The sequence below is a fragment of the Protomyctophum parallelum genome (assembly GCF_964188405.1).
Source record: "Protomyctophum parallelum genome assembly, chromosome: 1".
Classification (NCBI taxonomy): Eukaryota; Metazoa; Chordata; class Actinopteri; order Myctophiformes; family Myctophidae; genus Protomyctophum; species Protomyctophum parallelum.
In genome coordinates, this window is record NC_139697.1 from 8,786,486 (window position 1) to 8,813,113 (window position 26,628).

The window sequence follows — 26,628 nt, forward strand, 5'->3', positions numbered from 1 at the left end:
TATATATAATTTCTTTGTTGCAAATGACTGCCTTCCTTGACATGTTCATTTTGTTGGCATGTAATTTTCTTTATTGCAAAAATACATTATCCCAGATCCAGTTCCAAGAGAACACATGAGAACCTTTAAACATCAGCATTGATACAGAGTAACAGTCAAATTGGCTAAAATAGATATATCTAAAATAAAATAAAAACAAAAACATCAGCAGCAAAGGGTCAACATGCCACAAGTGAACAGTGCAGCAGGGAGAAACGATTGTGCATGGTTAACCCAATTATATTAAAACGAGCTAAACAAAAGGTTAATTCCCCAGTTCTGGAACGCTTCTCTTAACTGAACAATTACAGAATTAAGTGATAATTGAATTAATGACAAGTTATGTACAGGAGTGGTCAAACGGTAAAATGTTTTAGCGCAGATAAGGCAGTAGCTTGGCATTGAACCACTCTTTAGAGAACTGCAGGTGATCTCCCTCCGTGTCAAGAAACACCAGCTTTCCAGCCTTGTCCATTGCTGCCAGCCCCAGACGATCCTGGATAAAGGCAATGGGTGAGTTCAATTGTTTCACTGTTAACCATTATACTGTATAGGCTATAATTTGTTGCTTGGGGTCCCCAGGGGTCTGTACTAGTCTTGGCCCTCTCCTTTTTTCCCCCTCTACACCAAATAGCCGAACTGCAAGTTCAAAATGCATCGTGATGTTCAATGGATTTTCAGCTCAACCACTTCACAATGCCATTTCTTGGAGCATTTTCTAGTCTACTGGTGACCAATCCTGTAACCTCTTATAAACTTGACAGCTTTCCTAACTAACCAGCCGCTCAAATTCGACATTCAAAACCATTGTTTAAGTTATTAAATTAGAAACACCTGTGTGAACTGAGTGGTGCATCACACACACACACGCATATATACTCAAATGACACATCTGAGCAACCCGTTAATATTTACAGGGGTACAGCATAATCTAAAATTTAAAAATCTAAATCGTCAAAATGAAACTTAGTTTTTTACCTACTGTATGACTGCATTGAATAATACATTCACCATCAACTAATTTACCTGTATAATATGACAATATGTAATGGTACATTTTGCTTTGCAAAAGTTGAGGTTTACCTCTTTGTAGAGAATGCTTTCTTGAAGGGTTTCAGCCTCTTTGGCCTGGCCTGTTTTCAGGAACCCAAACCACTAGAGAAAACAGGAAGTCAATATGAGGTGGTTTGTTCTGTTCAGCTTCATGAAATGTGTCATAAAGAGACATACAAACTTCTTGTTTGTGATCAATGGTATTTTAGTTAAGTAAATGATTTAGCCAATTCACCATAGTCCTATGCATAACGGAAAAACTGTGAGAATGTATTCACTGTAGTGTACAGTACCCACCTCAGTATCTACTGGATCCACAACACTGTCCTGCAGAAATTTCACCATAACGAACTTGTCCAACAACTGGAGGTTCTTCTTATAAGTCTCATTCACAAACTAGAAATACAAAATGTAGATGGAAATATTTGAAAGAAATTCTGCCATTCGGATGACAGTTAAACAAACATATGTAAACTATATATACACACACACACGACTGCATTAAATCCAGAACATAGCCGTATTTTAGATATTGCTAGAAATTGTTTGCATATGTTGCTTGACATGATGTATTGCCATGTGTTGTTCTTGCTTAATGTATATCGCTCTGGATTAAGAGTGTCTGCTAAATGCTTAAATTGTAATTGACTTGTATTTGATGCAAACGTTGCATGTGGTAGAGTAAACGATGAGCTAACGATTCAAACAAAGTACTACAGTAAGTCCCATACTGACCCTCTCCTGGTTGATGTCGGCCAGGAATAGACTGTGCTTCTTGTACAGGTCATCATTGAGAGGGTCATGCCAGTACTGTGCTTGCACCAGGCTGGTCAAACAAACCATGACAAGTCAAGTCAGTAAGATAATATGATAGAAAGCACACCAATTGTGGTGATCTGGGTCAAGTGACTCAAGTAAACAATCATGCACATGCTAATTTCCAACATGTAGCGGTTTGTTATCCGCTCGACAAACAATGCAAGGCGAAGACTGAACAAAAGAGGGAGTGAGATGGACACAATAAGGCAAAGGACAACTCACTGTTTTTGCATCATGTCAGAGTATGCTTCAGCATTCAGAGCTTTGCGAATCCAGTCACAGATATGGGAGCTCTCTCCTGGACACTTTGGGAGACCATACACTCCTTTTGAATGGATGAAGAAAGCAAAAGTTTTACTTGGCACCTACCTACTGCCATCAATCTGTTAAAATATTTTAATTAGACTTTCATATGTAATTTGGGCTATTGTTATAGTTACTGGTAATCAATCATTTAGTTCCCAAGTATTAATGTAGTGTAGATAATATCTGGTCTTTTACAGGATTTGTGTGCTGGAATAAATCCGCTTCAAAGCATTTAGTTATATGTGCAACTTTGCAAGTCATCTTTTACACTGCACTTTGGTTTTTGGTGTGCAAGCCGACCGTTGACATGAGACACTGGCGGGCTTGTTCGTACTGATTGCGGAAGAATTCTAGAATCATTCAATTGTTTCTTTTTTTTCCCCCAAGGGAACTGATAACATAATGGATGGCTGCACCCGTTTCGAATGCCACCAATGCATTGAAGGGGACAAAATCATGTTTAATCGGAGCGTTGACTGCTCTCAGTAGCCGTCTACTGACCTACCAAGACCTCAGTAGGCTGCATTCTGTGCGGTTGATCACGGCTACAAGTGACTACACGCATTGTCAACTGACTACGTGGCCGGTTAGGACTGATGCGGTTAGGGGACTTACGTGACTGGTTAAAGCGGAGGTTAGGGTTAGATATAGGGTTAGTAATGTCGGACGACGTGCGTCGTCGCTGTGATCAACGCACAGAATGCAGCCTACTGAATTTCTCAAACGTGACTCACAAGATAACGTTTCACGCTGTAGAGTAGACTGTTGCGGTAGGTCAGTAGACTCATCTACTGCAGCATTCAATGCTGATTAAATGTCACTTTCATTGTATTGATGGCAATCAAATCCGCTAATGTCACAGTGCTGTTACCTTGCTGCTGGCCACCGACTGAGATCAGGGTTTTCATTGGTGGAGAGGGACAACGCTGGGCCACAGCCCTCCTGGAAAGAGAGGAAGGATCATAGCAAGCTTCCTCATTCTGTCACTCATAAATGCTTTAAGACAGTGGTCCTTGAGGGGGTTCCAGGTGGTCCCCAGCTAAATAATGGAGAGTTGGTGACCAAATGGACCCTTTATAGATATTTTACTCTTGAGTGTAAAATGAACCCATACAGGTCTATTTTATGCTTAAATTATTGTTAAACATTTGCATTACTTAATTTAGTAAGTCTACACAAATATAATTTGTTATTTTGATCAACGTTTGCCTGTTACCTCTCCTATGGTACCAACCTCAAAACGGCATGGAATTGTGGACAAAATTGTATCCCACAACAAAATATTTTGGTCTGAGACTGAGGTTAAATGAAATCTCATCAAATCCGTGACTCAAATGCAGAATAAGTAATGGGACTTGATATGAAAAGGCTTTAAACCAAAAGCATGTAGACAGCACTAGCACTCTGTAGGAAGAAAGAACCTAGCCTCTTTCTCTGAACTTAAATCCACTTATCTAGATTCTACACTATTAGTCTAGTATCACACCCTCTTAACGAAAACACGCCATGTCCACACCACGGGTCACTTACAGAAATTGTCCGCCCTGTGAGAAACCCATGGCATTGTAGCCGCCGCTTAGCTTGGGGTCCTTGGCCAGCTGACTGCATACCATGGACACCTGCTCATTCACATCTGAAAAGAAGCCATTCTCTGTGTCCTGGAAAAGATTAATTTGTTCATAAGGAAAAGTTAAAAGGAGCGTCCTGGAGGAAAAGAGACAAAACCTGAAATCTTATTTGATATATGTGAAGAGTTAAACACTTTAGTTATCTTTTATAATGAAGTAAATAGTTCAAAATTAGTCATATTTAACATAAGCACCTGAGAATTCCAGTGTGAGGTGGAATTTGTTGCTTATCAAGCAATTTTCAAATTAGACTTTATGCTACAGTATGTGTGTACCTGGATAATATTGTCACCAATCATTATTGACAGCACATGAATCCCAGGAACATCCTCTTCTACCATCTTCTTAATGGACCCCATACTGAGAGGGTTGCAACAGCTGTCACCTAATTGGCAAAACATACATATGCATGGTTTATTTCGACAAAGATAGCATAGTGCAAGAATCAAGGTTGCATTTGTCACTTAGTCATACAGTACAAGCGGCACATATTGATGGGACATAGTTAGGGTGACCAGATGTCCCCCTTTGCGTGGGACAGTCCCTCATTGCCAGGACTTTTCAGGCGTCCCACAAATTGAGACCATTTCCCACATTGTGACTAGCAGTGTTCAAATGCCCTATAGTCACCTAATAGTTGGCTTTCTGTTGTAAAGCTCTGATTGCCTCTTTCCTGCAAAATGTAGCCTACTATTAAGTCAGTTAAAATAACATGAGAAATATCCCCTAGGCTATGGTACCAAGTCAGCCATACTACCCATGACCAAAATTTGCATTTACAACCAAATGTGAGATCAGAGGGGTTTAATAATAAAATTATAGGCATTATTGGGCCTATGGTCGAATATGACAACGCATTTGAGTAATAAGTTGCCAACGCCGCCCCGTCCCCCCGGTTCCACACAAATACTTCTGTGCCTCAAATGAACAGTTTGGATTTGATTCTGGTCATCCTAAAAGGGCATCAGCAGCTACAGAACAACAGGTAAGTGCTTGTCTATGAAGTCTATGTAATAGTGGCTCTGCAGTGCAGGGTGACAGGTTTGAACTGCATGACCATATTGTGTCTCTTTATAGACGGAGCTTGAAACAGAACCTGTATTCTCAGTTGAGATTCTGGTTGGTTTACATTACTGGTCAGTAGTCAGGCTGCATTCAGGTGTTAATGGCAATACCAAAATAAGTCGGAAGTCCATGCGCCAGAGCTCCAAATGTGGGCTCTCCTAATCTAAGCATTATATGAAAATATGCCAGAATTTGCATAACTTTCCAGAATCAAAATTGGATATAAGAGGCAACCAACCTTCTTAGCCTAGTCAGCCTAGACATAGTACAAGCAGCAACATATTGATGGGACATAGTACAAGCAGAAAACATATTGATGGGACATAGTACAAGCAGCAAAATATTGAATGTGCTAACCAGCTAACATAACATTTCAATTGTAAGTCACATTGGAATTAGCTGGTGACCTTGCTTAGTAGCTCTTCTGCAGTTTAGAGTTTTGCTGGTAGCAGGTGCCAGGAAAACAGATTAACAAGGCTTGCCTTGTACCAGTACCCACTTGCATAACTTGTTTGCCTAAAAAGCTTCTGCCGAACCCCTCAGGCTCAATCATTATTCCATTATCTGATTATTTAGCACAATTCCTTACCCATCCCATGCCACATGACCAGTGGTAATGAGCCATTGCTGGATTTATGAAAGGGGCTCCCAGCAACCAGCAGTGGACAAGACACGAGGAGAAACTGCAGTACTGTTGTCATCTTGGAGCCTAAAACCAAAGCCAATTGTATTCAATGTTAGTTTGTGAGAGAAAGGAGAAGTCAGTCTGGTGATGTATGTCATGAGATAATGAAGCAGAAGTGTGTGTGTGTGTGTGTGTGTGTGTGTGTGTGTGTGTGTGTGTGTGTGTGTGTGTGTGTGTGTGTGTGTGTGTGTGTGTGTGTGTGTGTGTTTTTTGTGTCTCCCTTGACACTTGACAGTACACCCCGCCTGAGCCCTGAAACATGACTGTCATAAACTCATAATCATGACACGAGCGTCATGTGAACCATGGCTAATCCCGCCTATTGTTTTGATTTTGAGCTATATCTAGCCTTGGAACAGGACTATCGGATGCATTTTATCGTGTCTGACTTTTACTTTCGCATCAGTAGCCTTGGATGTTGACATTTGTATATCTAATAAACCCCATCTAGGCCTATTTGAGTCTTGATCTGAGGCTAGTATCATAGATGTACAAAAAGTCAGACTCGATCAAATAAATACATCTATGATATAAATTGATCCAAGGCTAAGCAAAACATGTAGTATACCAAGTGAAATCTAACCTTTGGTGCGCCATAAAGAGCCTGGTCAGGAAGTTATCGCTGCAAGGCTACGCTTCACTAATATTAGACTATCTACTGTAATCTATTAGATCACCAGAGTATACACGCCGAAACCGGTCTTTAAATATATTATATCATTTTAATGGGGAAAAACATCACTTACCGTCCAACTCCATTCACTCCTTGTCCTCTTCTTGTTATTCTGCATTCATCATTGGTGGTTGTCACGTGATGTTTTAGCACTGCTAACCAATCACACGCAGAGGGCGGAGACGTTATCGTCAGTCACGAGGGCGGAAGGGACTGACTTGTGATCACCAGTTCGTGTTCTGTTCAGCTGCTGCTTAGCTAAGCCATCATCTACACTTTATTACTGGTCGCTCTTGTATTGTATTCCTATTTATTACTTGTGTGGGCGGCTGTTTGATATTCATATTGTAAGATGTGGATACTTTACAGAATAGTCTTGGACTAAAACCAACCGCCAAGCCCAGATCAAATGGTATCGCTCCTTTCCCTGTTAGCCATGAAAGTCGATAACAACATTCCACATCGGATTTAGCCTCACATTGGTGGCTTTTGTTGAACACGGTGATCAGTCGGATAACAAGGGACATCATCATGTCGATTCAGTACGAAGAACCAACATTGACAGGGAGTTTTGGTGTCGTCGGTTCGTTTCCCAAGGATTTTGGCTATGGTGTGGAAGAAGAACCAGACATCGAAGAGAGCTCGACGTCAGCTGACTCCAAACCACGAATACTATTGATGGGACTGAGACGGAGTGGAAAATCGTCCATTCAGAAGGTAATCTTTCTACCACCAGCATACACAGTACAAACACACCCCACCCGTGTGGAAATGGCAGAGCTCCCATTACCGCCCGCTCTTCTGTGGGGGTGGGCATTGCTGTGGGCAAATTAAATCACGTTTTTTGTTATATTATCTTAACACTATGAAATTGTGATTATACACGAGGATAATAGTATTTTTGTTCCCCTGCCTAGGTTGTATTCCACAAGATGTCACCCAACGAAACACTGTTCTTGGAGAGCACTAACAAAATCTACAAGGATGATATCTCCAGCAGCTCTTTTGTCAACTTCCAGATTTGGGACTTCCCAGGGCAGGTGGACTTCTTTGACCCCACGTTCGACTATGAGATGATCTTTCGGGGTACAGGGGCGTTGATATTCGTGATTGATGCCCAGGTAGGATGTCTGTACATTATACTGTATGTTATGCACCATTGCACCCATTAACCTACAGTAACCATTGGTCTGTGGGTTGTGGTGGTACTATAGTGACACAATAGGCTACATGACCTGTGGAATTTATCGCTATTTGTTTTGAAAGTGTGTGCTGTGTGGTACCAGATTGTTCTCATTGCTTCATAAAGACTCGGTCACGACTCATGGCCATTGCTAAATGATTATTTCTTTGTACACCTTTTACTAGGATGATTATGTTGAGGCTCTTGTGAGATTACATCTCACTGTCTCCAGGGCCTACAAAGTCAACCCAGAAATCAACTTTGAGGTGTTCATCCATAAAGTAGATGGTCTGTCAGATGACCATAAGATCGAGACGCAACGAGACATCCATCAGAGGGCCAACGATGACCTGGCTGATGCCAGTCTAGAGAAGCTTCACCTCAGGTGAGGTTTGTTGAAAGAACACTTTTCTTTTTAAATATTTTTTATAATAAGTACGAAAGCATGTGTGAAAAAAACATTACTGTCACAATATTGCTGTGAATGCGTAGATATAAATTCGATTACGGTATATTGAACATAAATTGCAGATATTGGGCATAAAATTAAAGATTGCGTCAATGAATTAAAAAAGGAAATTAGGATAACTAAAGTTTGACAAAAAGAAGATATGTATAGCTTGAATGTAGCTTACCGGCAAATTACATGATCAGCAGGGATTTCAAGGATCTAACTACATATTTTTCTTTCTGGCACATTAGCACGCTAAAATAGAAACAAACAGGCTTTATTTTCATGGAAAGCTAGCTACCATGGTAAAATAGAGGTAGCAGTAGTTCAATCAAACAAGTTTGATCTAGCTTGAAATCCTTGAATATGATGTCATCCTAAATGTTCTAGCTACCCACAGGCTGCCTCTGACGCACAGAGCCTGTAGACTGAAATTGTACCCTATACAGCGCAGGCACACCTGAGCATCAAGAAGATGCCAAAAGCCGCTCGTGACCGGCGTCTCTTCCGGGTTTTTAGACAGCTGTTGGATGGAAATGAAGCTCCACCCACACGGCAGCTGCGGGGCAAGCTTTTCCGGGAATCTGACCGACGCGGCGTGGGTGGAGATGAATTTCCATCCACCAGCTGTCGAAGAATCCGCAACGAGTGGCTTTTGACCGCGCATGGAATCCCAAGTGTGCATTAATGAGGAGGATCCTATTATTCTAAATACACAATGATAAAACTCATATTCTATTGAAAACTGGGGATCTGGATTGTGTATGAACTTATTTTTTGCCATAACACTTTCAGCATATTTTCTAATACCGTATGTTGACTCTTCTGTCTTTTTCTCATAGCTTTTACTTGACCAGTATCTACGACCACTCCATATTTGAGGCTTTCAGTAAAGTAGTGCAGAAGCTCATTCCTCAGTTGCCGACTTTGGAGAACCTTTTGGACATATTTATATCTGTATGTTTCCCTTTTTTGTCATGCAATACATATTTTAATTGCTACAAACACATCCATGTATCTCTGCTTGCTACTCTTTATTGTGTGTATATATGTATATGTATTTATTTATGTGTTTTTTTTTGGCAGAATTCTGGGATTGAGAAGGCTTTCCTGTTTGACGTAGTTAGTAAGATCTACATTGCCACAGACAGCTCTCCGGTAGACATGCAGTCCTATGAGCTCTGCTGTGACATGATAGATGTTGTCATTGACGTCTCCTGCATTTATGGGTAAGAAAGAACACTTCAAATTGTATTACAAATTTCTGTCTGATGTCTGTGCACTGCAGAAAGTTTACGCTTCCCGTCCTTTCTCTTTGACGTCAGCCTTAGTGAAGATGGCAGTGCCTATGACAAGGAGTCACTGGCCATCATCAAACTCAATAACACCACCGTCCTTTACTTGAAGGAAGTCACCAGGTTCCTTGCTCTTGTCTGTATCCTCAGAGAGGAGAGCTTTGAGAGGAAAGGTATGAAGTCCCAACATTATTTGACAGTGGTTCAGTTACAATACGTGGTGCTGAGCCGCGTCTCCCCAGGAATTACCTGCTTATTACGATTTTTCTGTCTTGTTCACAGGTTTGATAGACTACAATTTTCACTGTTTCCGCAAAGCCATCCATGAGGTGTTTGAAGTTGGCAATTCAACACAAAGGATGGGCAAGAATCCAGCTGGCTCACCCAGCAACAGTCTGATGAGCCCGAACTATGCTGTGGTAAATGGAAGTGCTCTTTGAAAGAAGGCAATGAACCACAAACCATTAGATTAGAACATTGAGCAAAGGCATGGAAAACATATAAAAATGGACAGCTGTCTCATGTGCAACAGATGCAGATTGTTCTATGTGCGGAACACCAGACTGAGAAGCTGAGCTGCACAAGTGCACAGTGCACACATATCAATATAATCTGTCATTGAACTAATGACAGATGAAATATATTTTCTGCAAATAACTGTAAAGCTGCTGGATGAAAGCAGGCAATGGCTGTCTTTGGTCTCTCCCTGCACATGCTCTTTGATTGGAGAGGGAAATAAATACTCTTAGTATATTGTTTTTAAAGAAATCTTGGGCAAAATAATGAAAATTGCTATTGGCTAGTAAGTAATTTTTATGTTTTGCTTCCCTCTGCTGGTCGCAGTGGTTGGTGTACAAATTTCAAAAGCAAATTTCAAGGTTTAGCAACCTAGTATGATCATTAGAACAGACAAATGTAGTCAGTAAAGACAGTGGCAGCTTTGTATTACATTTCTAAGCATTATTCATGACATCTGTGGGGTGAGGTTCAGGTGTGACTAAGTAGATTTAAGTACACAGTAAAATCCTCAGTGTTATTTAATGGACGGTGTACAAGTGTCCAAATCCATGTGGTTACCTGTGTACACTCTCAAATGGAAAGATTAACATTGTGTACTTTTCTGCACAGAGCTACTCACGTGAATTTGTGACAGTCACATATGCTTTATGTTTACCAGTCAACTTTCTGTATTTTAAGTTTCTGAAAACTGAGCACAACTCCAATGGGTCCAAATATTTTTTTACAAGTACATGTAACAGAACAAACCTGTTTTATATTTGCTAATTTTACTTTGAAATATTGAGTGCTGTAAATGGGTTTTATCCTGAACATTTAGAAAAAAAGATCCCGTTGTGCACAATATTTGTACCTTACTATATAAACCAGCTAAGCTCAGTATGTTTAGTGTTGATAATTAGTCATGCCACTACTACTGTCCAGTGTTCTGCTCAGGATCCTCATAGACCTTAACTGTGCCAGTGACACCATTAGCGTCTTGGGTGATTTACAGGGCTCCAACCATGGAGACAAGGAATGTTGGTCTTAATGGAGTCTGGAATAACTGATTATACCTTTCATTTGGCCAGTCCACTGCACCAGCTGACAGTTTTTCCTTTTTCCACCCTCCCATAGCTTGGTGAACTTGCAGCCAAATCTGCCATAGTGAGATTCTGTTTGTAGCATTTGATGATTTACTTTCCAGTGCAAGTTGAGTGTGATCTTTGTTTTGTTTTTAAATGTACATAGGCTTTAATAGAGTAATATAATATTTCATATTGTGTTGATTTGATCCTAATCTTAAAAAGAACAAACTTAGATGACAAGGGAAATGTGACTGGCTCCCACTATTTTGTCTGAAATTGTGAACATTAAAGTTATTTTTTCATTGTATAACTTTAACTCCTATTTGTGTCCTTCCGGAGCTATTGTAGAGATGAACAGCAGATGGCATCATATCCTCATGTTAAATGCTAGAGGCTTCAAGCCCAAGGTGATGTACTTATGTACCGGTATTCTAATCTACGGCAAGATTTTGTCAGAATGTTAGTGTTTACATTATTTATATTGCTGGTTTTCGAAGTGGTTCCCGAGGACCTTGATGTGGATCCAACGGGTCTCCAGCTAAATGAGAAACAGTTTATATATGATTCAAGCCTGTTTTATTGTTTGCTTATTCAAAAATAGCTGATGTACAAGCTCATTAAGTTTGCATTTCTATTTCCAAAAAATGTGGAAAAAATCTTGGCAATCCTGACAAATCTTATTTTATCGAGTCCCTGACACAATCTGTGGCCAAATACATGAAATATAGATTACTTGAGAACCACTGTTGCATGGACAACTTTTACTGTCTGTAAACGACAATGAACAGATAGCGTGTCTGTATAGGATAGTCTACCTTGGGAAACAGAGCATTAGTTGTGTGATGTGATCATGTGCTCGTATACATTGTGACATGCCGTAGTGGCAGGATGGAGCCACAACTGAAGCCTCTAATCAACCCCAGACCTCCAGCTCAAGACCCATGGAAAATGGAGGTCAAGAAGGAAGAAAATGATATCTTGCTCTCCAGGAAATGTAAGGACCCGGCAGTTTGTCACAACCACAGCATTTACAGAGTGAGCTTGTGAGTATTGACTGGAACATAAAACTTAAACTTGAAAGACAGCATAAAGAGATCATAGCCTTCTGGTTCAGTGTGCCACCATCTGCTGCATGACAAATGCACATGTGCAGAAAGAGGCTGGTATTGTGGTGTGAAGCATTAAATATGGACAAATTGTGGTTTACACACTACTGTACATTCAAACACAGGCTACTCAAGTATATTACTATACTATAGTTGTCTACTTTTACTTTACTTAAATATTTCTGTTTTTGATACTTTGTAAATGTAATTCTATTCCACACTTGTATTTCAATGGCAAACCTGAGTGCATCTTCCACCACAGATAATTATAGGCAAATGAAGAGTGTAGAGCCTTGGCCTAATCCTAATTTATTATAGCCTACCAAATATGGGGCACTCAAAAATCACTGTTCTAAGGTGTCTGTGGAGGGGGGAGGGAACGAAAGAGAGGAGGCGGGATTTGAATGCGTGGGTTGGCTGCATTTACGCACGAAGCAATCAAACCCATCATTTGTCGGAGGCGACTAAGGAGTTCTCATTCAAGAAAGAGACGGAGCACCACGCCGAAAGCATCAGGGGATAGTGGGATACGTTCGTTAAATAAAGACCGGTGAGTTGTTTTCTATTTACGGTAATACCTATAGCCTAAGCCTAGCCTATCCTATGTTCATACAAGGGTTATAAGATATATATGCTGCAGCTATACTTAATTCAAAAGAGATACCTACAAAGGGCTGTCAGGATGAGATTCATCATGTCTACGAATATTTTACATATTGCCATTATGCGTGGCTCGCTCTGACAGTGAGACACATAACCGGTTTTCATTCTGAAACGTCAAATCACTGTCACTCACTCACTCACTGTCGTATTGAAAATGTGTTAAATCATCATCTCCCCTTTACTTGCTTGCTTGATGAATTGTTGGACAAAATCAGTCAAACTAAAACCCTTTATTGTAGCAATTGAACTGAAAACCTTTTAAGACTACTGTTATTTATGTGTAGCCAACAAAAGACAAAAGCTCTCCTGACTCCTGACTGCTGCTGAGAGGACTCTCTTTAAAAAAAAAAAAAAAGCTTGCTTAATGACTTGTTGGACAAACTCGGCCAAACTGAAGATATTTATCATATTAGGCCTGCTGTATAAAATTAGCCAGGGTATTAATGGTACACTTTTCCAAAAGCTCTGCTCAAAAGAGGATTCTCTTTTTCCTTTTTTTTTAAAGAAAAATAAAAGACAGGATGCTCCTCAGTTCACAGGAGGATACATTGTTTCCTCTGGAAAATGAGGAAACAGTTAATATTGGGTAGTAAAACTAAGCAGTGTGTGTAACTGATATCCAAGACCACAGTAAGGGCCGGCGACCGCTTTTCCTTCTTTTAAGTAGGATTTATGGACTGAAAAACAAGGTGACCATTGAGTAAATGTCCCCTCTCTGTTAACGAGTCCTGATTTATAGCCCTGAATGAGATGCCTGAAATATGACACATTGATAAAGGTTAAGCCTGGTGCAGGCTGTGCTAGCCTTCGTTGTAGGATGGTGTCAAAAATAGCAGATCTATTCAACCTCACACCATCACCATGCTGCATCCACAATGCGTTTTTTTAAGCTTGTAGGTCGCCTATTTTCCTCTTGTGACACCGTCGTATTAGGGAGCCTACATTTGGCATTAGAGGTTAGATATTATGGCATTGGTTAGAGGGCAGTGATTTCATATATTAGCCTTTATACGTTTATTAGCATGTTATATAATGGCAAATTTTGTGCGTCTAGAACAGGGCTTCTCAATAAAGTGGGTGCCTTGACGCTAGTCCAAGGGTTCCTCAGAATACTCTAATATTTGGAATTTATCAATGTCACTTCAGTTTAACCACTTACTGTATATATATATATACCGAGAACTGTACTTGGTGCATTATTTTTCAGCCTACACCAAGTCTACACCAAGTCTTTTCGCCAAAAATAGCAGATGTACAAGCTCACAACGTGTCACAACATGATGCGTTGTGAGCTTGTAAATTGGCTATTTTTGGTGAATGTTCCCCCAGAATAGGAATGCTGGGGTTTTAAGTGGTTAAACGCCAAGTAATATAAAAGCTATTTTCAGTATGTCCTAATGTGGAAACAAATTTTCTCACCAGTTGTCTTTGTGGCATACTGTATCTTTGGGAGAATGATTTACATATTTACATAGGCCTACTGTTAATATGACAAAAGGTTCTATAAAGAAACTGTGTAAGTCAGGGGTGCCCTGGGCCAACCGCTGGTCTAGGACCATGTCAATGAGGCTATTCAGTCATATAGTCTTGAGTCACAATGATGTCATGTTGCATGTTGTCCACTTCAGCCCTACAAGGATAAATTTGTTCCACAGACTCAACACCTAATTCACACCAAGTTAAATAGTTTCCAAGTGTTCAACAGCAAGACACACATAGCATCATCGCACTCCATTCCATTTGGGTAAAATTAACGATTGAGTTCAGCATGTATTCTCCCCCTGCTCTATCATCAGAAAGGCTTTTGCAGAAAAACAAAATCCACTCTTTTTTTTCTCTTGAAAGGAATTTTGAGTTGAGTTTTTTTTCTCTTTAGAAAACAGAGGGTGGAAGAAAAATGCATTTGTTTGCTTTTTTCGTCTCAGTGTTGCCACGTTTTGACCACACGCACATTCTTCTGAAATTCTTCTTGTTGGCGAAGGTTGGGCCTGTATACAACCAGTGGAATTGAGCCAGATAACAGCTAAAGGAGATGGATTGTGTATTGGGCCCCACTGACTGGAAGATACAGGGTCAGACAATCGGGTAGACATTAGTTCCAGACTGTCCAAGAACCCCTAACAGCACTAGTTTCCCCCATTCTCAATCCACAGGAGAGTCAACAATGGAAAGTTTAGAAACCTGTGGTCTTTATGTTTGTGAGATGTGAGAAAGTTAGTGAAATCTCTGATCGGTATACTATCCTTCGGGAATATTATGCTTTATTCAATATATTCTCAGTTTGGAAATACACATGCTGCCATCTACTCTAGTCGCCCTATCTTGCCATATTTGCAATTGTTTGCCATTTTGAAAAACATTTAAAAATAGTTCAACTAGCCGATCTACATCGACATCGTTGATATTTTACAAAATAGTTAAAACTGTTTTTGAACAGGTCTTCCACACACTGACTTTCCACACAATGACTTACATCTAATGGTGCAGTTTGGCATTGAACAATTTTGATTCTACCTTCATTGATCTTTCTACATTGCCATGAATGGCGACTCTAAACCCAGTTTTTCAGTAAACAGACATTGTGTGCTTCTCGGACATGAGGATGTTACTCCAAATCAAAGACAAATAAATCGGATCTGCAAAAACATGAAACGGATGAAGGAGGGGAACAGATGAGCTGTTCCCCAAAGAAAACAAATAGCTGATATTAACACCCAAGGCATGAAGACATACCACTTCCAACTGCTTATGGGAAAATATGTACATATATATTTGGTTTGGAACTTTGGACAATAGGTCGCTGAATAGACCAACTGTGTATATTTACGTTACTGAAACAACCAAGTGTCCAAATATAACATAGCATGTTCCCTGTCATAAGCAATGTCACTCAAATGGATTTTTATAAAGTGATTTATTTTTATTTTCTTATTTTAACTGTATTCAGCTTTCTTTTAAGTAGCAATATTAATATTCCTAAAACATTGACATTTTATTTTCACCATTTTCGTTTGTTTCGAAGCATCAGAACATTTTCTTTTGTTCAACGGCTATAAAAGAGTATTTAATGATCTCTGACAGTGGGCTGGTGTTTGTTGGCCAGGCGTGAGGCTCAGGGCCCCCAGGTCAGGACCTTTGTTGCGGGAGCCTACATAGTTTTCCACGAGGAACATAGTCAACTGGAGAATTAAGAAAAAAACATAGCAAAGCACATTCTTTATTAGCTCTGCTTTCCTTTCGGTTTATTATAGGCATAGTTTAGTTGTTTTTGTATGTCTGTTCACTGTGCTACTCAATTAGCAGATGGACGGATAGGTGATCAATAACCTTTTACTTGAATACTAATGTGAAATTGTGTGTGACACAGCTCTATGATACTCATTGTAATTGAAGTATTTGGGGTTGAAGTGCGGAAGGATGAGATATTAACACTTGCCTTGTCCTACTCTGCGATGCTTGACTTGCCTCTAATGGCAGCAATGGTGATGCTTGACCGACATTTGATATTTGTCACTGTCAGGGGCACATGGCAAGTCAATGTACCTCTGTTTGTTCACCAAGAGCATTTCAAGCTTACCTCTGAAAAGTTGCTCTTAGAACTCACATATAAATTGGGGGGGATTGAATCCTGCATTTCTGCAGTTCTCTGGTAGTTTTCACACATGACCCCTACATGCTGGCTGTCCAAAGTTACAATGACCTTAAGAGCAAGGGATTTGAACACATTCCTCCAAAGACTGCCCTGGCACAAGCCAACTCTTGTCTTGTGTGGCACAAGGACATTGGTCATTGTTCGGTATCCAGCTTACCGTATTCTGCAAACTTTGTTTGTTTGTTTCAGAACATCTTGCCTGGAACAATTACAACAGAATGCAAAATGCTTGTTCTTTTTTTTAACTGTTTAAAGGGCCCTTGTGATTCTACAGGAAGTCACTACACATTGGGTGTCATTGTACAGGGATAAAGGAGAGCACAGTCCTCTCACGGCGGGGGGGGTCACGGGGCTAGTCTTTATTATTTTTCTGTGTCATAATTTATGGCCTCAACCAAAATGTAGAGCTTGATATCGCAGCCTTGTTTATAACAAGATGACCAGCTGATCATACTGTGTAGCCTACTGTGTGCCTACCAATACTGTAATTCGGTTCATTCATGGAACAAGGGTGTGTCACACAATATGAGAACTGTTCTAAGGTTGTGGGGTCATCTAAGCTACATAAACCGTTTTGTGGAAAATAAACAAGATTGTGAGTAACACCCCCTTTTCCTATTCCCAGCATAGTCCCTGTGTTCCTTCTCTGGTTATTACTGTATTGAACAAAGCTGTGATTGTAAATTCAAGAGTGTGCTGCTGAGACAGGTGCTGGAAGTCTGCCTGTGGGATACTGGAGGTTCTGCACTGTAGCTGTATGAATCTGTGGATATGACACTTTTAACACAATGTTTCATGGATGCAGAGACCCTTACAGAGTGGTTTTCATCATGGAACATTCTGGTTTGTAAACCTTGAGACACAGTCTAAATCCCTATGTTGGGAAGATAAACAGCGACACCATACAGCACTCGCATAGCTCACACACCCCTGGCTCGGTGTCCACAATAACTGTCAGGTCGTTTTAGGAGACAACACCACCGGCAAGCCTTGAAGGGACAAGAGGCAGGCGGCCTAGTGGCCGATCATGGGAGAGTGTTGCCATTTGGCTCGTGATGCAAAGCATTCTCAGCCAAGTGACTCCAGTTAATATTTCACTGGGATAGACAATATATCAGAGAAGAATGCAAAGTGTCTGCTTGTCATTGTGAACTGTGGACTTGCTGTTCGATAGTGTGCTAGCAGAGAAAGAACACTCACGCAGGATGGATGTCTGTTTGGCTTAACCTCTCAGGAAAATAAGTGTGTGTGTGTGTGTGTGTGTGTGTGTGTGTGTGTGTGTGGGGGGGGGGGTGATATGTAATTAGTGGATGCAGTCACAGTCACCTTGAGAAAGATGTGGAACCATCGCTGACCAAAAATATACTGCTGCCTAGTTTGTGTCTAACCTAATAAAAGGCCTGAGTTGCCTAGACTACTACTAAATGTCAAGAGATCCTTAGAACTTCAAAAACAAACTCTTCGTGACTTAAGGACTTCAGCTAGTTTAAAAGGGCATGTACAAACCCAAGGCTTTCTCTAAATCAGTAAAGGAAGTTATACAGGTTTTTTAGGGCAGTTATGGCTTGCACAGTGTTTCCAGTAGGTAGGATTGTTGGTCCATAATGTTGTTGTGACCAAAATGTGTGAAAACCATGACATTCATTTTGATTGCATTCTGAAGAGGGACAACTAAAGGCTGCAGAATGTATTTACAGATGTTGTGCCTCAGGAAAAGGAACAAAAACACAGAATGAGAGAGGACTGTGTCCGGAAGGAAAGCCATTGTTGTATCACAGCTTTCATTGTTTTTGCGATAGATGAGACTAGAATAGAAGCCAAACTGCCTTAGACATTTGGAGGGGAAGTCAGGCTGAATCCCCTCATCACCACTACCAGACAGTAAACGGACACAAAACAGACATGGATGTTATGTTTTGTTTCTGTTTGGGGTTTGCTTATGTCTGTTTGACCTTGCTCGTACAGATCCATAGTTTAACCGGAGGCAGCCCTGTTATCAGCAGGGAGGACGCGTTGGAATGTCCAATGATTCGCTGACTTTGGCGGCAAGTTAGTAATCATTGAGATACAGTAGTTAAGGAAATAGAGTTGGGTCTGTGTAGTCTTGAGAACATGACTAGAGTGTCTTTTGTGTGTTTACCAGATTTTTCAGGATTAAGTATTTCATATTTGGAAATTCGACACAGGAAGTCTGATAGCAGTCAAACATGGAATTTTGGCCCCGACTCTCAAACTGTCTTCTAAATGGACCAGAGGCAAATAGTTTGAGGTTCCAGAACATTAAGCGCAATACCTGGAAAAGAAAGAAATCAGCTCTGTGGAATGCAAGGGCCTTCCATGAGAAATGTTTATTTCTTACCACCCTCTGCTTTATATTAAACCACAGGGAGCTTAATTGTTTTTCTGAGAAGTGGGCTCCATTATGAGCAATGGTTTCTGCCTGGGTTCAGTCACTGGATTGAAATGGGGTCCATGGCGTCATCGTCTGTTAAGTGGGGGCTGAGCCCTTTAACGTCCCCTGGGGGATTTCAGTCCTAGATCAAAACCACACTGTTCTCAGCTGGACTTTGTTGATCCCACCTCACCCCCCTCCCAAATTTATTTTTTATTTTTTACATTTTGGAAGCATGACAAACACTTTCTGTGCCCAAGAGAGTGGGGGGGTGATTATAAACAAAATTCCCATCCAAGAGAAACATTTACGTCCCAGACTTTCGAGTCTTTGTGCATGCCATATTCCTGACATTGTTTTCTTGACGATGTGATACCCATGCTCTGGAGAACTTTTGTGTTCATGCCATGCTAGTCTTAAGACTAATTATACTTTATCGTACAACCACGTTGCTTGCTGCCAGACTTTCAGTGAATGACATAGTTGGACAATGAAGAATAAATTTGTCTTTTAAGTTTTAACCCCATGTGCAGCTCTCAAGTCTAAAATCCTCAGCCCAAGTACTGTAGCAAGTCCAGCCATACTTTATTTCCTTACTCATCGACTAACTGTCATATGAATCAGAACTGGGATCACATACTCTAGTTCCCCATTGGGTTTAGAAACAGTCAGTGGTATGAGGATACTAGCTCACTACAGCTAGAGCATTTTCAGGAATATTTCCATTCATACCTCTGTCGCCCCCAAACTGTGAATCATGCCATGAGTTTTACATCATTAGTGAAAACGTATCTTCTGGTTCAGAATTAATTCATCTTACTGCAATACAATACACAGAGACACATATGTTAACTATTTAAACCCTATATACGTGACCAGAGTTACCCAGGGGTCTATACTAGGCCCTCCGGTTTTCGCACAATTAAAATAGCCAATAGCCAATGTACTCACAACGTGTCACATTGGGACTAATTGTGTACTAATATATACCTTATATTTTTGCTGAATGTGTGCCCCCCCCCCCACACACACACACATGGAGCACACGCGCACACACACTCGCGCACACACACACACACACACACACACATGTGTGTGCACACATACTCTCACACACATGTGCGTGCACACATGCACACACACCATCAGAATGGCTTTGAAATAGAGACGTCTCTTTCATTGCAGCTTCCAACAATTAATATCGTTTAGTGTTTCTTTTCCAATGCCAGACTGCCACGGGGGGTTTCCTTCAAACAATGTGGTAGACAGCGAGGGAGAAACGTTAACCGCTTTCACTTGTTGATGAGGAATGATGAAATGGTGGAAGCAGCTACATCGTTACTTCACTAATTTACTCAGGAACTGCATGGCCATAAGTTATTGTTGGAACAGTTATTTGCTCAGCCCTTTCTCCATTCTCAGCGGTTAAATCAGTTTTATGCACTATGCGGAACATTTGTAACCATACAATTTCCATGCCTTTCAGAATACATTCTCTCACCGTCTCTTTCCAGCTTACTTACAGTAAAATCCTCAGTGTTAATTTATCCAGTTTTTAACTCTGAGTCTGAGTTAACTCTCAGAGTTAACCATTTGAACCTTAGCATCCCTATATATCATCATAGGAAACGTTCGGCAACAATACCTACAAGCTCAGCTACAATATCTACAAGCTCAGAACACATTGCGTTGCAATGCACTGTGAGCTTGTAGAATGGCTATTTTCGGGCAAAGAGGTGTAGAGTGGAAAAGGCGAGTGGGATAGACCACTGTGGGACTCCGTCACTCCGGTCAACAAATTATACACGGTTCAAGTGGTTCTAAGGATTTCACTGTGTATCCACTCTCCCTGTGTCAGGATGTTCTGGTAAAAAAAACGTGTCTGTTTTTTCTCTGTTCCAGGACCTGTGTAGGACAACATGAGTGACCGTTTCGACTGCAAAAACTGCAACGAGTCCCTGTATGGACGAAAATACATCCAGGTCGATGAGAAGCCTCACTGCATCCCCTGCTATGACCGCTTGTATGCCAATACCTGTCAGGAATGTAAAGAACTCATTGCACATAATACCAGGGTAAGGTGTGTGTGTGTGTGTGTGTGTGTGTGTGTGTGTGTGTGTGTGTGTGTGTGTGTGTGTGGGTGGGTGATGGGAGCCTCCTACATTCCCTTTTGTTGGCTCCAACCAGAGCCTTCTAGACTATTAGAGAGTTGTGTCACCTCCGTTCACTTCATCTGCCCAGGTCTTCTTGACTCTTCTACATAGCTTTCTATTGGTGAATAGTGACAAAGCCCTGAACCGGAAGTTTACAGAATGCACTGGAGTCTGTGAGAGTATAATTGTCACTATTTCGAGTTACATGAACCACATGACCAGGCCAGTGCTGTTTTGTGCCCCCTCATTGACGCAGCTCTCTAATTATAGAAGGCTCTGGCTCCAACATGGGACTGCTGAGGGGCTTGAAACACCTGGGCCCAGTTATCAATCTAGGCACCAAGGTGTTTGACGACTGCAAGCAGAGTTGTGTGTAGTCTGTAGACATTGGTCAGCGCAGGAGTATCTTTCTATGGCAGGGACAGAGACTTTTAGTTGTTTTTTCCTTTAGTGAGACCTATGGCCCTATTTTGTGCCACCCCTTACCCCTTTTCCTTAAACGTATTTGTTATTTTTTAATATTTCAAAAACATTTTAAAATAGTTCAAATAGCAGATCTACATCGACACGTTGTGAGCTTGTAGATATAAGATGGCAAGAGCCTCTATGGATTTCTGGACATAGAGGGGCTTATCATCTCCGGCTGAGACAGTGGGGGACTTCCTATTGCCTATTCCCCCGCCCCCTCTTCTTCCGACTCCACACAGCGTAGAACACTGACGTCACCACATTTGAAGTGACATCCCTCTGCACTCTTATTGGTTAGCGAAAATACAAGGTGCACTCCGCTCGTATGCCAGTTCTATATATTTTAAATAATTTTTTTTAGAAAGGTAGAAAGGTAAAAACTAGAAAGGTATACATTAAAAGCACAATACAATAAAACGGACAAGAAAAACAAAAAACCCCAAAACAAAAAAAGGAAAGGAAAGGGCGAGCAGCACATACACAATACAGTCAGTTATTCATTAGAAAAAAACAGTACAGCTGGTCGTGTGCCAGTTCTCATGCATGTCTCGCCCAGGCATTTTATCTCCTTTGAAAACAAAACGCCTGCGGTATCTGAGGCCACTACTACAAAGCTTATACACAGCCCTAGCCCGTTACAAGCTATTAGTTAATGTTACGTATGTGTCTGTTGAGGTTAGGGTAAGGGATAAGGTTAGGTTGAGATTAGGGTAAGGGTTATGGTTACATTGGTTATACCTGTATTAAGTGGTTATACTTATGGAGTCAATGTAATGTCCCCCAAAGTGTGACAAGCAATAGTGTGTGTACTGTATTTTTCTTACTCTTGATGATGTCCTACACAGGTTTTACAACATTTTTGCATGTGTCACTCTGGCTGACACGTTGTCCCGTGTTCAGCTCTAGTAACTTCTGTAGAACAGCTGGAGTTCTTAGAAATTCTTGTATTTTTGTGTGTGTGTGCTAAATGCCACAATGTCTGAACTTCCCATGCACTGCAGTGTTTCGGTCAGTGTAAAATGAAAACAAACAGCTGGAGTATTATGCTTCATACATCACACTCCATGTTATGTGGCAAATGGACTGGACTGGCAATGAATAAAGCTGCTGTTTGCTTTGGCTTCCCCATCTTTCTCTGTCCCCAAGCTCAATTGTTTCTGTAGAAACCCACACGTTAAATATAAGTCATTCTGTTTTTCCTCGCCCGCAATTCAGTGACACCATTTTTCAAAACGCTTGCTTGAACTGGAGCTGAACTGGAACACAAGCAGCTGTTTAAGAATATCAGACAGGGAGTTGTTCCAACGCATGAATATGAAAGTTATTATAGTGATGAAACCTTAATAGCCACTACTGTTTTCACACACACTTAGTGCACTTACTTACTGTTTTGTTTGATCTATGAACTTGACTCATATGAGATATGAGGTTTTTCTTTTCGTCTTCTTTTTTTGTTACTCTCATTTCTCTCCTCCTCTCCTTTAGGAGTTGTTCTATGAAGACCGGCACTACCACGAGCATTGCTTCCGTTGTTTCCGCTGTGATCGCTGTCTGGCAGATGAGCCGTTCACCAGCCAGGATGACGCGCTGGTCTGCAATGACTGCTATTGTAATGAGTTCTCTTCTAAATGCGTGGCCTGTGACAAGACCGTCATGCCAGGTAGAGACACGCAAAGGATAATGGGAGGCGTACTATCATCCGACAGAGCATTGCTCCGAAGGAGCAATGCTCCGAGGTGCGCTGCGGGTCGGGAGAGGGTTGCGGTTAGGTTTAGGTGTCTGCCCCGGGGGAGGTTAGGGTTAGGGTGAGGGAGGAGGTAGGTTGTCGTTCGGACCAATGCTCCGTCGGATAAAAGGCATGCACTCAAGGATAATGGCCGTCTGGCCTCGTCATAGTTCAACTTTGTCCCAAATGTTGTTTTTCTTCACATCTCACCACCACCTCCTCCTCAGGGGCAAAATCATGTGTAATGGCTCTTTCAGAGTCAGCCACCATTCAAGCGCAGACATCGAAAGCTGTCACACCCAGCTGTGACGTCGTGGACTAAGAGCCTAATGGCTTTTTGTTGAAGGTGTGGCAGCTTAGATGTGACGATGCGTGATTGCTTGCTTACTCAGACTATGAAAATGCCCACCTGGGGATCTTTTCTGCCCTGGGCATAATATTATTATGACGACAGTGCTACACCACTGGTGTCAAATGACAGTGAATTAGCCAGGATTGTGGTCAGGGTGGGGTGTTATAACTCACCAGACCTTTTTGTGAACCAAAGGCAGTCTCAGTTTAGCAAGGTTTAGTTAAACATTACACTGCCTACTTGTTCCTCTCTGAGACTGGGTCTCAATTCCCAAAGCTCGTAAAAACAGGGGCAGTGATTAAGAGATTATTGGACGTCCATTTCCATAGGCACGACTGGCTGCTGACTTTTGCCTCTTTGCCTTTAGCCTCTGCAATAGTGTGTGTATTTGGAGAGGTATTAACCAGACTGCACACTCTCACATTCATGCGATTAAAATAACAACCACTTATAATGAGGTGAAAACCATTAAATATGAGTTGTACTTGTATAATGGTGTTGCAATCACGTATGCCTGTGGATTGATTTGTTATGGCATGTCAGTGCTGATGAGGTTTTATGCAAGATAAGCTGAAGTAATTGTAAGGTGTGTAAAGGTTGTATGAAAACGGGTTAGTCCATCTTTGGTTGTTTCAACATGTTAATCTCAAGTTGCCTTCTTTTTCTGTCGTTCTCCCTACACTATACTTTCCTCTCAACACAGGCTCGAGGAAGCTGGAGTATGGAGGCTCCACATGGCATGAGGACTGTTTTGTTTGTCATGGCTGTGAAAAGCCCATAGGTGCCCAGTCCTTCATCCCAGATAAAGATGACTACTACTGTGTGCCTTGCTATGAGGGCAGGATTGCCCCTCGATGCAGCCACTGCAAAACGGTGAAAAGGCTATTTTAACTATTCATGCAACGGGCTTAAGTGGTTAAACCTCCCTTGGTTCTTGCTTTATATGTTGGTGGATTAGCCATAGACGTTTACAAATGTTGTAGTATTTTGGTTGTTTGCTAATAAGTCAGTAAGCTGTGTCAACTCATTGATAATCATACTGTATGTCCATGTTCAACAGGCTCTGGCCAAAGGTGGTGTGACTTACAAGGATGAAATATGGCACAAAGAGTGTTTTGTGTGCACAGGCTGCAAGATCCAACTGGCAGGCCAACCCTTCACCTCCCAGGGGGACAGCCCTTATTGTGTCAAGTGCTTCAGCAACCTTTATTCCCAAAAGTGTGCTGGTTGCAATACAGCAATCACAGGTTAGTGAGTTTGTCTTTTAAAACAGCCCAGTGGTGTTTCCCAGCTACGGTATTATTGATATAAATCAAGATAAAGAAAGGGTGATAGTAAGTTTAGAACATTATCAATATAATAAGCCTCTCCATCTTGGCAGTTTTTACTAGCCTTGGCAAAGAGGCAATGCATGCCAGAGCGACAACATGCATGCAGTGGTATTGCCCACAGCTATGATGTGAATGCCAGTATTTTCAGATACAAAAAACTGGCAGATCTTCTCTGCTTTTATTACCAGCTGCCTAAGTGTTGGGTAGTAGTTGAGTAATGTGTTATGCACTTTATCATCCATCACCTGTGTTAATAATAAAGAGTGAGTAGTTCATTTAGTTCCTTGTTGTTAACCACCTGGAATTGATTCCTCTCAGGATTTGGAGATGGGAAATACGTTTCTTTTGAGGACAAGCAGTGGCATCAGCCATGCTTCAAATGCTCACGCTGCTCTGTGTCGTTGGTGGGCGCTGGCTTCTTCCCCGACCGAGACCAGATTCTGTGTACAGACTGCAACAATGACGAATGACCGCCACTGCTTCCGTCTGTAAAATCAATTCAGCCCAACCAGTCAAATATTCATACTTCAGTAGACTATGTACTGTATGCTCTTGGTTTTGCTGACACAAACAGAAAATGTCTAAACCTCAGAATTGCACATGAACACCACATTCTACTAAACCCACCCACAGTATAAATACCAAGCCAATGTTGTATTTCAGTATTTGCATAAACTCTGCTTCTTTGGTCAATCTAAAGCACATTGAAATGTATGTATAAATTCTCCAGAAATGATGTGTAATAATGCCTGACAGCTTGTTTTCCTTTTTGTATTGTACAGTATATTTTGTACAAAAGAGACACATACTGTACCATAAATCAGCTATGCTTAGCAAATATATTTTTTACATTTTCTATAATCAGTGTGAAAAAGGTTTGTATTGCCCAATATATCTATTAATCTGATAAGTATACCTCTTTCATGCACACAGTTAATGTATCCCGTAAGACTGGATACATTATAACTTCCTTGTTGGGGGGGGGGGGGAATCTTTTTCAAATCTAAATGTTCTTTAGTCCAGAGACTGTGTAGTATTAGTTTGAGACATACTGTACAGGTTTTGTGTGAGCTTGTACTCTTCAGCATTTGAAAGTATTGTAGTTTCAGTGTTGATTATGGTCATGTATGCTTAGGGACTTCTAACATGGCTGCCACAGAAACAAGCAATGATATACTATGCGATATTCACAGCTATAATATAAGCAATGAAAGACTGAAAATGCATAATGCACTGCTTAACATGATTATCTTTACCAACACTAAATTAAAAAGTAGCAATGTTGCAACACCTTGTGGATAATACATATTTTGTCACAAAGTGTACTATAAGAAATATTTTTGTACTGTACAATGTCATGCCTTGCGATGCTTTCGCTAACAAGATGTCAGGTTTTTTGTATAGGACTCCCAAAAAAAAGGAAAAGCATTACTTAGAAAAAGCCTTCTCTCCTAAAGAGCCCTCTCTACTTCTCTACTTCAAAACAGTTGCTCCTTCTGAAATCTTTCAAAGGGTAGTCCCTAGTAGACCTTCCCCTTATTATATCTTACATAATCCCCATAACTTTTCACAGTTCTAAACCCCTATGTTGACCTGATGTGATTGTGTTTATGCAGCTATACTAGGGTCTGTACTGTGAGGTGTCCACGTCATAGCAAATGAGACGTCAATGTTGATTTGACAAACTGGCAAGATTTCCCAAAGGTTTTACATGCTATACCGTATGTAAGACATTTCCCAGTTCTTACGATGCTTATTGAATTAACCCACACATGGACTTAATATTTAAAATGCTATATAAAAAAGCACAACTATTTAATTACTTCAGACAATAATAGCTTGATCCACAAGTAAAACGTAATAATATTCTGAGCTAAAGAGAAAAGCAACATTTGTGGCAGCTAGGGTCAGCGGGACTCAAAACAGCACTTTTGTAATTAGGGACTTTGTGTGAACCATACTCTGAAGGAGAGGAAAATGAAGGGGCCAGCCAGAGCCTCTGTAT

At 41.0% G+C, this 26,628-nt stretch overlaps 3 protein-coding genes across 4 annotated transcripts; 2 read left to right on the forward strand and 1 right to left on the reverse strand.

Moving 5' to 3' along the window:
- Nucleotides 1-44: 44 nt before the first annotated feature.
- Nucleotides 45-6,406, reverse strand: ppt1 (palmitoyl-protein thioesterase 1 (ceroid-lipofuscinosis, neuronal 1, infantile)). Its single transcript, XM_083781049.1, has 10 exons — nt 6,342-6,406; nt 5,500-5,619; nt 4,121-4,230; nt 3,748-3,875; nt 3,089-3,159; nt 2,134-2,236; nt 1,828-1,918; nt 1,390-1,488; nt 1,123-1,194; nt 45-535 (listed from the first exon to the last, which is right to left on the reverse strand). Exons 1-10 carry the CDS (start codon nt 6,352-6,354, stop codon nt 413-415), a joined length of 930 nt encoding a protein of 309 aa, XP_083637175.1. The 5' UTR covers nt 6,355-6,406; the 3' UTR covers nt 45-412.
- Nucleotides 6,407-6,482: 76 nt separating this feature from the next.
- LOC310869928 (ras-related GTP-binding protein C-like) lies at nt 6,483-11,140 on the forward strand. Its single transcript, XM_083780914.1, has 8 exons — nt 6,483-6,985; nt 7,186-7,389; nt 7,637-7,836; nt 8,745-8,859; nt 8,989-9,131; nt 9,228-9,370; nt 9,480-9,616; nt 10,830-11,140. The coding sequence occupies exons 1-8, from the start codon at nt 6,800-6,802 to the stop codon at nt 10,875-10,877; spliced, it is 1,176 nt and encodes a 391-aa protein (XP_083637040.1). The 5' UTR covers nt 6,483-6,799; the 3' UTR covers nt 10,878-11,140.
- Nucleotides 11,141-11,680: 540 nt separating this feature from the next.
- On the forward strand, nt 11,681-25,895 carry LOC310869937 (four and a half LIM domains protein 3-like). 2 transcript variants are annotated; one of them, XM_083780927.1, is made up of 6 exons: nt 11,681-11,823; nt 20,496-20,668; nt 22,700-22,874; nt 23,996-24,165; nt 24,353-24,539; nt 24,942-25,895. In XM_083780927.1, the coding sequence occupies exons 2-6, from the start codon at nt 20,513-20,515 to the stop codon at nt 25,091-25,093; spliced, it is 840 nt and encodes a 279-aa protein (XP_083637053.1). In that variant the 5' UTR covers nt 11,681-11,823; nt 20,496-20,512; the 3' UTR covers nt 25,094-25,895. The 2 variants fall into 2 exon arrangements, with proteins under 2 accessions (XP_083637053.1, XP_083637052.1); XM_083780926.1 differs by lacking the exon at nt 11,681-11,823 and adding an exon at nt 12,336-12,436.
- Nucleotides 25,896-26,628: the final 733 nt, after the last annotated feature.

What these genes read in the sequence shown, in the direction of transcription:
- ppt1 (XM_083781049.1), bottom strand. An exon ending in TCACAGGGCGGACAATTTCT is followed by an intron (nt 3,160 to 3,747) that starts GTAAGTGACCCG and finishes CTCTCTTTCCAG; the next exon opens with GAGGGCTGTGGCCCAGCGTT. An exon ending in CCGACATCAACCAGGAGAGG is followed by an intron (nt 1,489 to 1,827) that starts GTCAGTATGGGA and finishes TTGTATTTCTAG; the next exon opens with TTTGTGAATGAGACTTATAA.
- LOC310869928 (XM_083780914.1), top strand. Translation starts at nt 6,800, where the DNA reads ATGTCGATTCAGTACGAAGAACCAACATTGACAGGGAGTTTTGGTGTC. An exon ending in GACGTCTCCTGCATTTATGG is followed by an intron (nt 9,132 to 9,227) that starts GTAAGAAAGAAC and finishes CTTTGACGTCAG; the next exon opens with CCTTAGTGAAGATGGCAGTG. An exon ending in TGAGCCCGAACTATGCTGTG is followed by an intron (nt 9,617 to 10,829) that starts GTAAATGGAAGT and finishes ACCCTCCCATAG; the next exon opens with CTTGGTGAACTTGCAGCCAA.
- LOC310869937 (XM_083780927.1), top strand. Translation starts at nt 20,513, where the DNA reads ATGAGTGACCGTTTCGACTGCAAAAACTGCAACGAGTCCCTGTATGGA. An exon ending in TCATTGCACATAATACCAGG is followed by an intron (nt 20,669 to 22,699) that starts GTAAGGTGTGTG and finishes CCTCTCCTTTAG; the next exon opens with GAGTTGTTCTATGAAGACCG. An exon ending in TGACAAGACCGTCATGCCAG is followed by an intron (nt 22,875 to 23,995) that starts GTAGAGACACGC and finishes CTCTCAACACAG; the next exon opens with GCTCGAGGAAGCTGGAGTAT.